Below are 16,588 nucleotides of genomic sequence, written 5' to 3' on the forward strand. Positions count from 1 at the left end.
GTGAGGCCTGGGTTGAAGCGTACAGGGACAATCAATGTGCGCCTTGATGTCTTTCATGTTCTTTTATGTTATCTCTCAGCATGTGTTCGCTGGGCACTGGTGTTTGCGTGAGGCATGTATGTTGTCTGATCAGGGGAAAATTTCATGTTACTTTCAGATGGCGCTCTGTAAAAGGTTGCTTTGGTGTACAAAGTCTGATCTTAAATGTGCATGCAGTTGCTTCTGATTTTTTCCTAAAATCCCGCTGGCAAGGCATGCCCTTTAGGGTGTTGCCACTTCACATTTAGCACGGCGGAATGTTGAAAGATTCAAACACACTGACAACACAAAGTAGGGGGAATAATAGCAGCAGTACCAACCAGCTCAATGAATAAACTACATTTATTTATTCCTTTTACATTGGATAGTGGTCAAAATAAAGATTTTGACTAATAGTAACAATTTGGACAAATGTTGAGTCAGGCTCTTAAAGTCATGCAAATGTATACAGGCATTAGAATAGAGTCACACACTAGGGATTGTGGCTGGATATGGCAAACAGAGTGGATATGATTTTTGCCCCTGTCTACATGGAAAAGGCTGCATTAATATTATCACTGTTATCCTTATTAGGCTTTGCCACAAACAACAGACAAACCTCTTCAGGCCTGACCTTAAAGAATCCCACTGAAAAGTGAGCCGTGACAGAGCACAGAGAGTGAGAGAGCGAGAGACAGAAAGAGAGTGAGTGAGGTCCGCTATCTCACTGATGGCACCAGGATGCCGGCAACTCTGGCTGGCAGTTGGCACCAGGCATGGGCTCCCAGCGCCCACAGCAACTGCCTGCATTTTCAGATTTATGACTGTATGATGAATGTAGACTTCATTTTACCATCTGCAACCCTCCAGTCTGCGTTTCCCATCAGTAAAGTGGCCGCCGTGACAGTGGGAGACTTATTTCTGATTTCAATCTGGTGCCATTATGCAGAGTCTACCTTCCTTTGTTGACTGCCAGTGGATACAAGCCAGAGTTGAGTAGGGCTGGGGCAGACTTGCTTTGCCTTACAACTTTCTCTGGCTACCCTTAAATGTTTACATATGTATGCTTATATGGTCACACAGAGGTGTCCAAATGCTATGAACTCCCCTTTTGTAAACCTTTCTTGATTGTCTGTTGTGTGTTATATGTAGCACCATGGCCTTGGAGGAACGTTGTCCCGTTTCACTGTGTACTGTACCACTGCACGTTTGGAATGACAGTAAAGCCGCTTGACTTAAAATGGTAGCAGCAAAAATATTTACCTTTTCCAAGATCTAGTAATAAGGTTCTGACACCATACTGTTAAATACACCGTCAGTCTCTTCTAGTATGTTTTTACAAACAGAGCTATTCATCTTTCCTAATGATGTTCCTGAAAAAGATTTTACAGACTGACAATGCTGCTGATTTGTTGTTGTTTTTTTGCAGGAGGACATCTTTTCACATTCTTTAATCTTGTAGAAATACAAAAAAAGCAGAACCGTGACTTCTAAGTGCAATAATCGCTCTGAACCTTCTGGTGTACGCTGTCAGCACTGTTAAGCGATAGGTACAATCATTGCCAAAAACTGCAAAGGTCACCATTGGAATTCTTCCCGGACTGGAAAAATAACCAGCTGACAAGATGCATACATTTGCCAAGTCCGATCAATGGTACCACATAAATATCTGCTGTTCTGAAGTCACTTAAATACCAGTGCTTCCAGTCTGCCGGTATGCCCTTTGTAGGCAAGGAAATGGGACTTGTAAAGTCAAATTATTAGCAAAGGTCAGGAGATGTAGAACATTTCTGAGATAACCCAGAAAATCAATCTACAGCTTTGCTATGAGATTTAAGTTTATATACGCGCAGGTGGCAATTATAAAGTAAGGTAAAACAGTTAATGAGAATATTACAATTGTTCTAATTAAACTGTTCCTATGCTTTTGTAAATGTAAATTATGACTACTGGATTTAAACAGCTTTTTAAAAATGATTTATTATAACATTGTACTGCAGATTAAGTTCCCAGGATAAGAAGAAACCTGTTTAAAACCATGTTTAAAATTTATGAAGTTCACGTATTTTATTACTCATATTTTTAATAGCAAAAAATAGGAAAATCCTCTTGATTTGATCTGTGATCAACTGTACTGTTTTTTGTTCTTTTCAGTCACCTGCTTCCCAACATCATGAATTATTTACAAGTTAACTCGAGCTCTGCGCCCTTAATAGATTCGTTAAAGTATCTGTCAAGACGTAAGTAAGAAATAACATGGGTTTTTCTTATCACAGAAGAAAGAGCAGTATGCCCCCTTATGATGCAAAAATGTCTAAAATACAGAAAGAACCTTAGAGCGGTCTGACACGCTTGGAGTGAAGAGGAGGATAAGCTGTAGGAGCCATGATGGCCAACCTGCCGTTTTCCATCTCTGCTGTTTTTAACAAAGTCTTTTCTCTCCTCTCCCCCTGCTCCTGGCCTGGGGGACTGCTTGCGGCCCTCCAGACGCTTACAGACAGATGTCCTTGCTAGAGCAGAACATGCTCTGCTTGACGTCACAAGCAGCTACAGGGCTATGAAGGAAGCTAAAGGGCTGTTCGCCCTGCAAAGCCCACAATATAGTGTATAAGGAAGATCATGGGTTTTTGGGTTTTCAGTTAGTGTCTGTCCTAACACCCCCTCTAAACACCCTTCAAAAGCTTTGATCCAATACAACAAAGCAGGCAGCTTTTTACTATATAGACAAAGCATATGTTGTATTTGGTGAATGTCTTTCTTGGACCCAAGGCCCCTGGTGCAAACATTTTTTAAACAGCGATGGGTACAAACTTCGCTGTTTTGCAGTTTCTACATTCATTCTTTATCTTCTAATAGTGTAAAAAAGTTTGAGAGACAAAAATGTACCAAAATACTACAACCACAGCATATTGTCTTTTGCTCTTTTAAACTACCCAGTCTCAATAAATTTAAATTGTATCACTTTTTTCTTAAAATACAGCCAAATTGCCAGCATTAAAAATAAGTCATCTGATGCTGACTACATAAAAAGTGTTAAATTAATGATAACAGTAGTCAATGCCAGCAGTTTAAAAGAAAGGCAGGAAGGCTTTAACTGGCAGTGTGTCAACTCACTAATTGTAAAAAGATAAAAAGTCTGCGCACGGATTTACAGAAACAGTCTATGGTCTGCCTCTAATACACTTGTGGATATATTATACAGCTTCAAGTATATTACGTCCACAGGACCAGGACATAATCAAATGCATGCAAAATGTAGTTATAAAAAACTATATTTATTCTTTTTTAATAGAACCATAAGTAAACACAATAAGGTTTTTGTTTTTAGCTTCACTGGCAGTGTGGTTCCAGGGATTGCAGTGTCAGTCTTACACGACAATGTTAGATGAATTTCTGAAATTTGTAACATTCTGTTAGACTGTCATGTGACCTTGTGTAGATGACACTATTTTGTATTATTTATTAATGAAGTAATAATAAAATTAATATAAGGTTTAAAAAAAAGTAATAACTTTTGATTGTTCATAAGAATGGTTTGGTATTTTGTAATATTTGCATGAAAGAAAAAATCTCTGCTAAATCAATGCAGACATTATCACTGGGAAACTATTGTGTAACTGTGCATAGCAGTGTAGGTCTGACAGACTGATGTTTATTTAGTATTTAATTATTAATAATTAATACAAAACAGAAAAAAGGATATGTGCACATTAAATATTTTTGATTATATTATATTCATTTCATATGAATGAATTAATCTGATGCAAAGGCAATGTCTTTTCTTTAGCATGAATTCGAATAATAGATTTTTTGTTTGTTTGGTTTCTTAATAAAGACTGCTTTTGAAATTCAGGTATTTGTAACATTGCGTGTTCATTTGTCTAAGTTTCCCACTAACATAAGAGTGTGTGTGTGTGTGTTGACATTTTATGTATGTTTTTTATGTATGTCTGTAATCCATGCAACTCATTCACCTGACACCCACATGGCCGACATTACGTGAACATCTGTGAGCCGCATCTTGAGGCCTTTCTTCATGTGAATTGCCTGGCAGTTAGTTTGCTGCAGGCAGAGGGGCCATTTGTGGTAACCAATCAGGTTTCCCTTCTCCATCTGCACTCATACACTACAAAGAGACGAGTTGAGCCACGACCTGCTAATGTAGGCAAGTGTGGATAGAGACATGTTTGGCTTCATTAGACAAACTGAACTGCAAATAGGAGAACACCATAAAATATTTTGTATTATTATTATATTGAATTTATATTTAAAGATTTATAATATTTATAACGCTTAAAGTTAAACTATGCGATATTCAGTGTGCATTACTAATATGTTCTGACACATTATATACGGCACTTAAAACTTTGGATTTGCACTACAGTGCAGATACTAGTCTTTCTGAATAGACAGCCAATAGATAATATAGACAGATATAATAGATAATAAATCACCCAAAGTTAAAAATGTAATAACAAAGCGACATAAACTGTTTTGAAATTCAGTTTCATCATAAATTCTTTGCACATAAATTGTGATTGTGGTATTTTACCTATGGAGAAAAATGTGCAAGATCTAATAGTCTTAGTGCAGTGTGTTCCTTTTCCTCTGAAGTTGAGTATGTCTGAAGTCCTTCCAGGGCGAAGGACCAATTATTTAGAGCCCTCAGTTGTCCCTGGAGCTAAGGTCATTATGTGAGTGTCACTATCACAGCCCTGTGGTTCTTCTTCATATGCAACTTATTTGCAGGAATTAAAATGTATAAAGGGACACTGCATGAAATACATGAATAAATTGAATGTGTCTTACAGACTTCGTGCCTTTACTTTGGAGTAAGTATTGCTTCTATAAATAATAACATTTGCACGACACATTTTGCCAAGGAACGGTGTTTAATGAAGGAGCCAGAAATCAGTGTTAAGCAGATTCTGACAGTGTTACACCGGAGCGACAGGGGAAGAGGAGTGATCATTAAAAATACTGCTTATCTAAGGGAAAATTTCCTACTTTAAATGTTCTCTCGCTTTGTCTCGTTCTATGCTGCTGTGCTTCGTCTAGCAATCTTCTCTCTCCCTGTCTTGCTCTCTTTTTTTAACATTTAGATTTGCCGCTCATCACCTTCTATTGATCACGCCTCATTTGCATCCAGGAAAAGATGAGAACTCAGATATTCACACTCCGAGAGAGGACGATCTCAATGATTTATTCATTTCCAAATCAAAAAAAAGGAGTGAAAGGAAGGTAGATGAGAAGGGGAATCTTCATAGGCAGCAGGCGACTAGGAGGCTCTGAGGCTGGGCTCTTCTTCCCCACACCGCCCCTAGGCACATGGTGTGCAAGTCCTCCTAATTAACAAGGTGAATCATGCTGCCGCTCTCTAATTAGCCAACATGACAATCTAATGGAAACATGCAGGCCGAGCTGGCACACTTAGCATCACCTCTCAAAGACCCCCGCTACTGTCCTTCCCATAAGATTTCCACAAAAATGACTCTTTAGATTTTAAATGAGAAAAAAGAGAAAGGTGGGGCACAGCAGTTCAGGGAAGTGTATTTTTGGGAAAGGTCAGGAGGGAGAAGGTAGCTGATGTGGGCAAGCTATTTTTTCCCCTCTCCTATCCTCTGTGTGCGGTGTTTGTTGCCTAATTGAAACATGTCCTGCCTCCTGCTTCCCTCTCACTTATATCCCAGGCAAAGGAGGCTGGCACCTCGCCACCAGCATAGCTCAGCATAGCTCAGCATGCCCAATTCCCTTGTCACTTGAGTCCCAAGGAGTGCTCCGGCGCACAAAGAGAAAAGTGAACCTACAGGCTTGTACAGCAACTAGACGAGTCGCTATCTCCCTCTGAGGCAAAAAAAATCTCCTTTTTTTGTTGTTTTCCTTCTCATTACAGCACTTTGTAATATTCGAAAACACACAGGAACACCAAAGGTACTTTTAAAGCCTGTTTCTATTTTTTTTTTCATGTAATATGTCTTGAGGTGAAGAAAAAAACTGAAGTTGGAACTACAGACAACAAAGCAACAAATAAAAAAATAAGGTTACAGTGTACTATTAAGTAGCCTGCATATCTGGAGGACCTACAAAACAGACCTTTCTTATGTGATAATTAAATTATCCATCTTAACCTGTTTCGTGATCTTTCAGAAAAATAATTGAAATCAAGTTGAAAACATATTAGATTAAAAGCACTCTTGTTAAATTTATTTATTTATTTATTTTGAAAAATGAATTTTTAAAAAGAACCTAATATATAAAATATACTCAAGAAGCACAAATGCATGTTCCTGTAACCATGATTGTGCAAGTTGACCACGATGGCTGCTGCTCAAGTGAAATGAATGTATTGTGTATCTGTAAGGCTAGAAGACAAGAATATAATAACTATGAATTGGGACACACATAACAGCAGGAATTCTCTTTGAAAGTCAGCATGGAGAGGGAGCAAATGTGGAGGAGGGTAGCAGGCTTTTGCCCTGGGGCCTACCTAATGGGGGACAGCGCTCCTTTGAGCAGAGCAGTTTGAGGAGGGCCAGAGGATGAGAGCCTATGAACTCGGAGATATAACTGGCCTAATAAAAAGCAAGGGGCTGTTACATCGTCTTCTGACAAAGTGTGAGGCTGCAGCTGATGGGGCTCATAGTGTGGGTGGATTCCAGTTTCGCCACGACCTGGTCACTTGTGGCGAAGGCAAGGCCAGTCAAACACATGTATATGTGTATTAAGGACTGGCTGAACAAACGGGTACGATCTAAATAACACAAAACATTAATGCAAACAGTTCTTGAGAATATAGGCAATATATGGGTAAAGTATATTCCTTTGAAAAAGGCTCTGCATATCTCACGTGAATAGTGGTCTAAGTGAATTCAGACTCTAACATATATGTTTGCACCTCAGGAAGGATATATACCTGCAGGCTTTTAATTGGAGCCATGCAAGGTTCAAAGTTGAGCAAGGGCAGAATTAATTTGGTAGAGGTTCAAGACATTTCAAGCAATGCTGCTGCGTCAAATAGGCAAAAAAAAAATCTCTCAATGCCTGAAGAAGAAAAAATATTTGAGGAAAATTATTCTAACAAAAACCTTTGAGATTCCCATTGGAGAGCTCTCGGTTTCACACAAGTCTTCTGGAATCACTCTAAGCTAGAAGTGGAGTGTTGCTGCAAGGGCATGGTAATGTGGAAGAATGGAAAAAGAATGAGAGGAGAGAAGAGGAGAGGAGAAGACCATGTACTCCCTTACGCTCCCTCCCACATCATCTAAAGGTCTGCCAGTGATTGGGCTGGCAGTGGGAGACAGACTGTGTTAACCATTTTTTAACCTTTATTTATCCAGGGAAGCTTGACTAAGCCCCCCGCTGCTTTTAAGAAACACCCTGTTACTAAATCTCACCACAGAGTTCTGCTGTGGAAACTAAAAGAATTTGAATCAAGTGCTGAAAATGTGCTGAATGTTCACTTTTAGTAGTTTCTTCTGTAGTTTTAGTGCTTTCTGTGGTGTTAATTTCCCTTTGTGCATCTCTCGTCCTGCCTTATATTTGCTTAAAACAGCAAGGATCATCATCTCACAAGGATCTCAATCCTCCTGCGCTTTTCGTTTTTTTCCAACAGCACACAAGCTTCACGTCTGCAGCTGTCCAAGCATCTTAGCAAAAACACCTAAAATTAAGACCTCAGTGGCTTAAGTGTTAAACCATGAGCTCCCTCAACATCCCAGCCAAACAGCTTTGACTAATGCCCCACTTATTTGTTTTTGTATTATTAACAACATCAACTGTCTAATAAAAGCATAAAATGCTGGGAAATCATTTTTAAGATGTATGTAGATCTCTTTTCAATTTAGAGAAGAATACAACCATGTGATGTGAAGTCAATATCTAAGTTTTTTGTTTGTTTTTTTCTTTTTAGGAACTTTGAAACACTTGTTCGACTAAGGGTAAATCCAGATTCACTCTCTATGGGATATCACAGAACCTTGACACCTGTCTGAAAACATCCTCTATTCAGACCCTAAAGGACATGACTTGTGATGACAAATGTGAAGCACTTCCTGGAAAACATAGTTAAATTTGTGTTTATGCTATTCTGTTATTCCTCCACAGGGTTGGACTTGCAAGCTACAAGTAGTGAGTCTGGCTGCCCACAGAGCACAATTTTTTATTTTGTTTTTTTGAAGTTCGCCATCATCATGTTTGAATAAGATCACAAAGCCGAAGCCGGAGAAGTCTTCCAATGCTGCTTATCTTTGCACACCAAGATTCAGGACAAGGTATGTCCAGTCTGGGGATTATGCACAATAGGAGAGCCAGCTGAGCATCAGACTGGTCCTCAGCTTCAGTATTTAATCCTGGAAAATGCATGTCATATTTCTCAAGATGTTGAGAAAAGTATGAGTCCAACACTGAGGAGCTTTGGGATGAAGTCCTTGCTGGTAAGTGGGCTGACCACATGGAGTATATTGAGGGGTTATTTGACCCGGAGCCCTTTGAGAGTGCTAACCAGCCACAGTAGGAGATAGCCAGTTTATCAGAGGATGAAACCTGGTAGCAAAGCCCTGGCTCTCATCTCTTACTCTATATTGGGGAATGTGGATGACTTCACGCTTACCGGGAGAGAGCTTCTTTAATAGCTTTCAAGTGTGTTGTGAACAATCAACTACTTGCTCCTTAGGTAGCCATAATTCTTCTTTCTAAATAACATTTATTTTATAAAAGGCACTCATTCAAGCAGTGGTGTAAATGACAGAATTTTTCAGACTTTTTTCATTGCTTTTTGAAGACATTCTGTCAATTAAGTCTATTTCACAAGTGGGTATTTCTGCCTATCATGTTGGGTCTGAAAGAATAAGGCAAGGTGGTTCTGCTCTTCTTAAATGGGTGTACTGGCTGGTTAAATTGGAAATAAAGCTTTTTTTAAGCTTTTTTTTAAGCTCATTTTAAAAACAGAAACATCGGTTTTGTGTTTTGCACACAAACTCGTCATTACAAACATATGTTTTAACTCCCTATAATTGTTTTTGTTCAAGATAAGATTTTTATAGATATTTTTTCATATAAAACTCCACTGCTTCTCACTTCCACAAAGGTGGTGGGCAACCTCCATATTTTATTCTTGGATTCGAATTTCCCCTTGGATTGCCAAGATTACGTTATTTGCTGTTGGAGATTGTGGATTTTTATCCCCAGAAGTAAATCTCTATCTAAACAGCACGTTGGTGATGTGTTGTTTGAATTCTTGATTGTCAACATTTATTTCTTCATATAACTTCTTTTTTCTTTATTTATTTAAAAAATGTTAATAATGACTTGAATAAATATCAATTAACAAAAACTTAAGCATTCATAAATATAATAGCTTAGTAAAGACTTTCTCAAAGGCTTACAGTCACAAAGGTCTTCGTTTACCTCACTCTCAGATAGCGCAATTTCCATCAAGGCTAATGCAACGTCATAGATTCTGTTGAAAGGGATATAAACTTGCATCTTGCTGCAGTCTGTTGGTTATCATTGCAAACCTTGTCTTTGGTTCCACCATGTGTATGTGACAGCTCACTAGGCGATATATCCTACCTGCACTACTGTGCTTGTAGCTCAGCTGAAGCATGAGGCTTCTCTGTGAGTCTTGAATCCATATCCAATATGTATTGTACTAGATTAACTAACTTAAAGAGAGGCACAAGGTACAGCAAATAATGGACCTGCTGTGGAACTGGGCTTGGTGAAGACAGACAACTGCAATGAACCCTTAGAAGTGATGTACATATGTACAGGTGTGGCCTCACATACAGATGGCACAGGTCATCTGACTTGATGCATGCTGTATCCCATAAAATATGTACCTACACTGTTCTCTGCTTCAAGGAACACAAGTTAAAAACAACATTTTTTTAACAACATGTACTAGAACACATGTGGATCTGTCCATTTAAAACAAAACAAAAAAACCTTTGTGACTCTATTAGAAACCTATGTAGAACATACACTAAAGAGTCACACTACACACCATTACAAGCCTACTTATGAACCAATTGCCAAGTATGATCAGGTGGCACTTGAGTTATTAACTTTCTCCCCAATGCACCAGTTCAGGTAAAAATTACCTGTAGCTGCACAGCTGTAAAATCAATTTCATCCCAAGTCAGCTGGTATTATTATGATTATCATTTGTCCAATTTGAATCGTAGTGGAAGCTGAGTAGGTACTGCATAATGCTTTAGTGACAGTTTTTAATCAACTTATATGAACTGTGCCATATAGTGGAAATATTACTGTTCGTGGCTTTATTTGCTTTCGGGGTCGAACAAACTCAAACAGGAGCTTTTGGCCAGATTTTGGCCAGCTGTAGTAGCCAATTTGTCTTTTTTCTCTTCCCTCGTCTCTCTTGTCCTGTCCTCTCTCCACACCTCTTCTCCACTTCACTCGTTTCCTGCATCCAGTTGTGCCTGCAGACGCGGTTGTGATGATGAATCTGTGGCTGCAGTGTGTCTGTGTTTCTGACATTGTGATGTATCTCCACTGGCCTTAACTCCCTCTCTATCTCGCCACTGCCCCCACCCTCACCCCCAGTATTCTTTTCTCTCCATCTCTTTGTCTCTGTCTCTCTGTCTCCTCCTTTCTCTCTCTCTTCTCTCTCGCTTATTCTCTCACTTTCAATGATCAGGCATTGCTTGGCCCCCTGCCTCAGTGATGGAACAGACAGAACACACAGACCCACCAACAACAAAAACAAACAGGAACTGAGCTCCACGATTTGCCGATTGATTTTTACTGGGGGCATTTCTGAAATAGCCCATCTGACCTTTCGGCCAAATGGTAGTGAATAGAGGAAACAGAAGTGCTAAGCCTATCGCACACAAAACCTCTGCCAACAACTATCTGACCAGACTACACTGCTGGTGACAAGGTTGAGCTTCAGGTTGCTGGTGTATATACATAAGCACAATCACAGGATTAGCTACATCAATATACAAAACTAAAATCCTGCAGCTCAGCTGGAAACACCTAGAGCATAAGATGTTCATTACAACCCATACCGAATAGAACACTGTATTTCTTTTGTATTCTGGCATTCTTTTCCTTTCTTTTTTTTTTTAGTGAAGCTAAGTCTGTCCTAAGGTTCGGGCTAGAGGAAAAGATTGTTGCATAATTAAAAAGAGAAGGTTTTATCCCCTTAGAAACACAGATCTAGTCTCTGTAAACTTAAGAACAAAGTGCCTAAATTATGAGACAGTCTGAACAAAGTTAGTGTTTTGGCCAGCAGAAAGCTCATGGACTGTTCAAAACAGAAATGGTTCATCAATTAGAGAGCATTTAATAAATGTCCCAGCAATCTGCTTATTAATTTCTAACATTTCTTTGGTACAAGTGAAAGCTCTGGTCTAATCATGGCACTAATCAGGGTGTGATGCCCACTCGTCGGGTTGAAGGTAAGTGGGGTCCTCAGGCAAAGATACTATGTGGGGCAAAAAAGAGAGGTGCATGCTGGGAAGCTAAATATGGACAATCAGCAGAGACAATGCTGTGTAGTTAAAAACGATTAATTTCTTTGGCTTCAACAGGAGTCAAAAATGTTATCTCTGCTTTTTGTAAAACTTGGTCATAACACTGATAATGAATACATATTAAATATACATCCATCTATTTTCTCCTGCTTAACCAACCTATTAGCTGGGTGGGACACAAGGAGAACATGCAAAATCCAGAAAGGCCCCAAGTGGGCCACAACACCAGTGTCCCACCTATTACAATTCTTTAATAGTTTAAATGAGGGTAAGATGAAGCAGTTGTTTTATATATGTAACAAACTCTATAAGGCAAATGTGTGATTTTAAAACTGACTTAACTAGACATTCAGCCTGAGCATTTCAATTCATACAATTTATTTGCGAGTCATGGTTAACACCTGGCTGTCAGGCTCCAGCACTGATTCAGGTCTGCAAAAGTAGTTTCACAGCACAATGTACCTGCCTTTTTAAAAACAAATCATGCGCCAGCTCAATTTACATGCCAACACTTGGTTCGAGTATATAACACTCTGTAATTCCATCTCCCCAAAATGATGACTGTTTGGTGGTAGTGGTTGTGTGTGCGTGTGTGCATATGTGTTAGACTATGTGTGTGTGTGTGTGTGTGTGTGTGTGTGTGTGTGTGTGTGTGTGTGTGTGTGTGTGTGATCAGGGAGAAGGGCTTAAAGAGAGTCGGCTCCTCTGCCCGTCGCCTGGAAGAGTAGCTCGGGCTCATTATCCTGATGAAATTTGCGCAGATGTGTGAGCTGCCGACAGACTCTGCAGTGACACAAACAGCCAGCTCTGTCCCCTTGAGCCAGTCAGGTGATGAAAACTGGAGAGGCACGGGGGCTGAGAAACGACGGCCATTAAGCAAAAAAGAAAGAGGTGAGGGAGGGTGGAAAAGGGGAGCTGAATGTGTGTGTATGTGTGTGTATGTGGGGGTGGGGGCAGTTGGAGGGGTTGGTGAGTTTTCCTCGTCTCTATCTAGCGGGAGAAAGCATTACATAAAGTAACAATTTCCAAACCACCTTCTTAAAATTCCAGATGAAAATGAAAATGTGCATACATGCACGCGGCATCTCCTCACGAGGCACTAATCTGGCCGTATCCAGATGACGAGCGGACTGCCACTTAACAGGGAGGAGATCCACTTTGATCACATGGCCCCTGGGGCAAACCTATCGCGCTGCCTATTACGCTGCTTCATTTGCATATGTGGGGCTTATGGGAAGGCTGAGATCTAGTGTGAATGTTCTAAACTGCAGCAGGGCTCACTGTTGCTAGAAAGAAATGTCCGGAAGAGAAGAAGAGAAACGACAGAGTGCCGCAAGTAGCCTGAGGTAAGTGCACTTGTCACTTTAAGGTCACAAGTTCAATATCACACTCTGGCTAAGTACATCCTAAAATTAAATATTCTGGCCAAACAACAATACAAGAGTTTCCGTTGAACGAGATAGATGCAATTAATTCTTAATATAAGTGGCCAAAAGTGTAGAACTGTGTGAGTATAAATGATGGTGTAAGTCAAAAAAGTGCATGCATGCTCAGTAAACTTTACTTAAATAAACAAAAGGCTTGCTTTAAAAGAGTAAGCAAGTTAGACAAAACCCTGTGTGCTCCTTACATTCTACATCAACAACAACAACAGGTGAATGCTGCTCGTTTTATCCTCCTGCCTACTCAGACTTTTCAATGGAAGCTCCACACAGGCCTCTTGATCTTTGTTAGCAAGCCAAGGACTGAAAGAACCCAGTGAAGTTATTCGGGTGTAAACAAAAAAACAAGACAAAACAAAAAAACAAAAAATTAAAAAGGCAAACTTCCGCTGTGAAAGTGCTATTTCCTTTTCCTTTGCGTAAACAACATTAACCATCCACTAAAACACGGTGTGGTCTACTTTCTGAGCTCCACTGGGAATTCATTTATTACAAGACCTGCACTTGAGATGAAGCGCCCCCGTTGTACAGAAAAGAAATGCACTATACCAGTTTAAACACTTCCCAGTTTGCAGAGCTAAGTGTTATGCCTTTGCCTGTTGGAAAAGGAAATAACTCTTTTTACTACTTTTTACTAGGAAAAGTTATTGCAGACCATGAACTGGTACATCTTAAAACCTCATTCATCATATACTTTTATGCTTTTGCTGAACTATGCATCGCTGCAACTGGACTAATTTACAAACAGATATAAAAAGTTAATCCATTTTGCTCTCTCACTATAAATTCTGTTGCACTGTGTAGGCTAAGATAATCGCACTTTTATGTGGCAACAAAATTTACATAAAATTAATACAAATGTACTTTTAAGATGAGATACAGATGTGCCAAAAGTGAGTTGAGAAATTAACAGTAAATAAAGGACACCATCTACCGAAAGACACCGGGTCCAATGAAAAGCAATTAGTCAAAATTTACACTGCTGTGAGACGACACAGATGAGGAAAAGAAAAAAGAAGAGGAGTGGAAGAAGTGGAGGGTGTCTTGGGTGCGCAGAAAATCATTTTCCACACTTGGGCTTCAATCTGCGCGAATAATTCTTCAAACTTTTTTAAGTCCGACTTTAAATGGCATTACATATGTAGTGAGGCATGAAAAATTAATACGTTGGAGTCGGGGAAATGTCAAGGGTAATGATCTCCGCTGCAGCTTACCTCCTTAGCTTTCTGTTTCAGTCGAGCTTGCTCTGGGTCTTCTTGCCTGGAGCGACTCTGTGGAGCAAAGGAGGGGGGGGGGGACACAGGTTAACAGCTGGTTTAAGGAGCCCACAACCTCTCCGCTACTCATCTGTTGCTGCGGCAGCAAAAATAGTGCACAATGGGAACAGGATACAGAGGTGTCAAGGACATCGTATCTGAATTCAGAGAACAGCAATGGAGCGCCCCCCGGGGGGCAGTGGCCTTTAAACCCACTCCAAATCCAGCCCTAAATAAGCCGCTGGAGGGGGATTCTAATCAAAAGAGGTTATTAAAAATTCTGCTCGAGCCAGCTCGCACACACGCGCACACACACAAGGGGGAAAGGATGTTGGTGACTATCAGTGGCAGAGAATGTCTATGTGTCACTGAGAGCCAGTGTGGCTATCCGTTGCTTTGTGTTTGTGTGAGTGTGTGTGTCCCTGGCATAACAACACAGCACTTCTATTTTAATCAGCTGCTAAGATCTGGGTGAATGTATTTGTCCCTGGGAATCCTTCACCACACAGCCAAATGTACATGTACAGCTGACCACTGCAGGCAACAGAGGCAGATTATGGCACTACACAGTAATTACGTGTTGTTTGTTAATCTGGAAATAATCTATGCATTTGATTTTTTTCCCTATTAAGATGAGCATAAGTTGATCGACCCTAACATTTTTGTGCAAACAAAGCTCTCAGTTACTGTCTAACCTGATTTTGGTAGCTCTATAATGTCTTCATTTTATTCCCTGAAACATTGCAAAAGGTTAATCGTGTAGGTCTACATATGTAGAGAACCTGTCATATTTTATTTTTACAATACAGCCTCCATCTCAGTGAAGTGAAAAGCTATCTTACTTTCATCTAATTTCTTCAAACAACAAATCAGTTAGAACATACGCCAGGCCATCCCTATTCCCTCCCTAACATTACCTCCCTTCCTCTCCTTATGTACTCTCTCTGATGGACGGAGACCTGCTCTTCATAGCCTTGCTGCTAATTGGCTTTAAATATATCAGGCAGTTCACGTAGTGGTCGGTATCTCAACTAAGACTAATGTGTTTGCCCTCCAGTCGGCCAGAGCATCCCTCAAGACTTGAGTCATATTTTAAATGGCTGGCATAGCAGAGGGTAAGGCTTGTTGTGAAGGAAGGAGGAGGGGGTGGAAAGGATTATTTCAGTGCGTTTCTTATTCAAGAGGTCAAATTAGCGGGCGCTCGAGCAGCAAAGAGGCAGGCAGGGAGGTGGGTGGAGGATAGGAGGGGTAGGTACAGATGGACTGTTTACAAAGGGCAGTGGTGCCACTGGCATGCTTTACATCTCCTCTGTCAGCTGCCCTGGTTTCCCCACTTACAGGAGTGAACAGAGTCGAGAAGGGAAAAGAGGACTGCGTACTAAATGCTGACAAGCTTTGTTGGTTTTGTGTAATTGAGTGTACTGTGCTTAAAAAATGCAGTGTAGTATAGTATACAAACAGTCTGGGAATGTATTCTGGAGCTGTTTTGTAATGTTGAAATTTCATTTTGTTGCCAAAAATGAATTATGAGGACAATCAGAGGGTTATTTTTCTTTGATTAAGCTCTGGGTTCTATGTGGAAACAGCAAAGTTAACATATTCTCCCAAATATTTAGAGTGAAACTTGTCATACTTCTTTAAGTTACCACTGATAGTATTTATAAATCTGATCAATCTTATTTCCTTTACAAATTACAGGCAAAAAATAATAATATCCACCAACAAACCGCCGGCATCAAGCTTCACCGTAAATCTTTCTTTTATGAAACTTTAAGTCAATAAATGGCTCACTTATGCAATATAAGAACATAACATTATGAATTATTGAGAGTTTTAACATATTCAGCGATCTATATCTCTCAAATGAAGGCTGAACATGAAATACTATGTATAAAGAAGCTCCTTTATAATTTAGTGAACTGAGCCAAAAACATAACATTTAAAGTGAAACAGTTATTAGAGGAAGTCAGAAAAATCGAACCAAAAATCAAGTTAAATCATCAGCCACTCCCTAACAGTATGTAAGTGTTTTAGGATGGATTTTTCCTGCTTTCCCTTAAATCAGTCTGTTATATTGGCTGCAGAGTATCAAAGCAAGTGTACCATAAAACAGATGTGATACCTATAAAACTGTAAAGGGAAAAAAAGCAGGAAAAGTAAAACGAATACATGATTAAATAATAGAGAAAGTACTACAATATTATCAAGAACTGTTTGTGTAGTATATCGTTCAATTTTCTTTCCAAACTTCTCCTTGAACTGAAACGCCATGGCAACAAGAGCCAAAAAGCCACAGACGTGGCTCTGAGGTGAAGTCAGACTTTCCTCAACGAAGCTCAGGCAATCCAAACAGGCCCGAGGTAAGCCCTTC

The 16,588-nt window shown here is 39.8% G+C and overlaps 1 protein-coding gene across 2 annotated transcripts in view; it reads right to left on the reverse strand.

The window, feature by feature from the left end:
- The window catches only part of LOC146393272 (transcription initiation factor TFIID subunit 4), a 92,379-nt gene that overhangs the window by 27,492 nt on the left and 48,299 nt on the right, over window positions 1–16,588 (reverse strand). For both annotated transcript variants that reach the window (XM_084928848.1, XM_084928839.1), the window contains one exon: window positions 14,176–14,232. In XM_084928848.1, the coding sequence (XP_084784974.1) occupies window positions 14,176–14,232 (57 nt within the window). The remainder of the gene's footprint in view (window positions 1–14,175; window positions 14,233–16,588) is intronic.

The sequence above is a fragment of the Perissodus microlepis genome, chromosome 1, assembly GCF_051167445.1.
Source record: "Perissodus microlepis isolate ML-2025 ecotype Zambia chromosome 1, ASM5116744v1, whole genome shotgun sequence".
NCBI lineage: Eukaryota > Metazoa > Chordata > Actinopteri > Cichliformes > Cichlidae > Perissodus > Perissodus microlepis.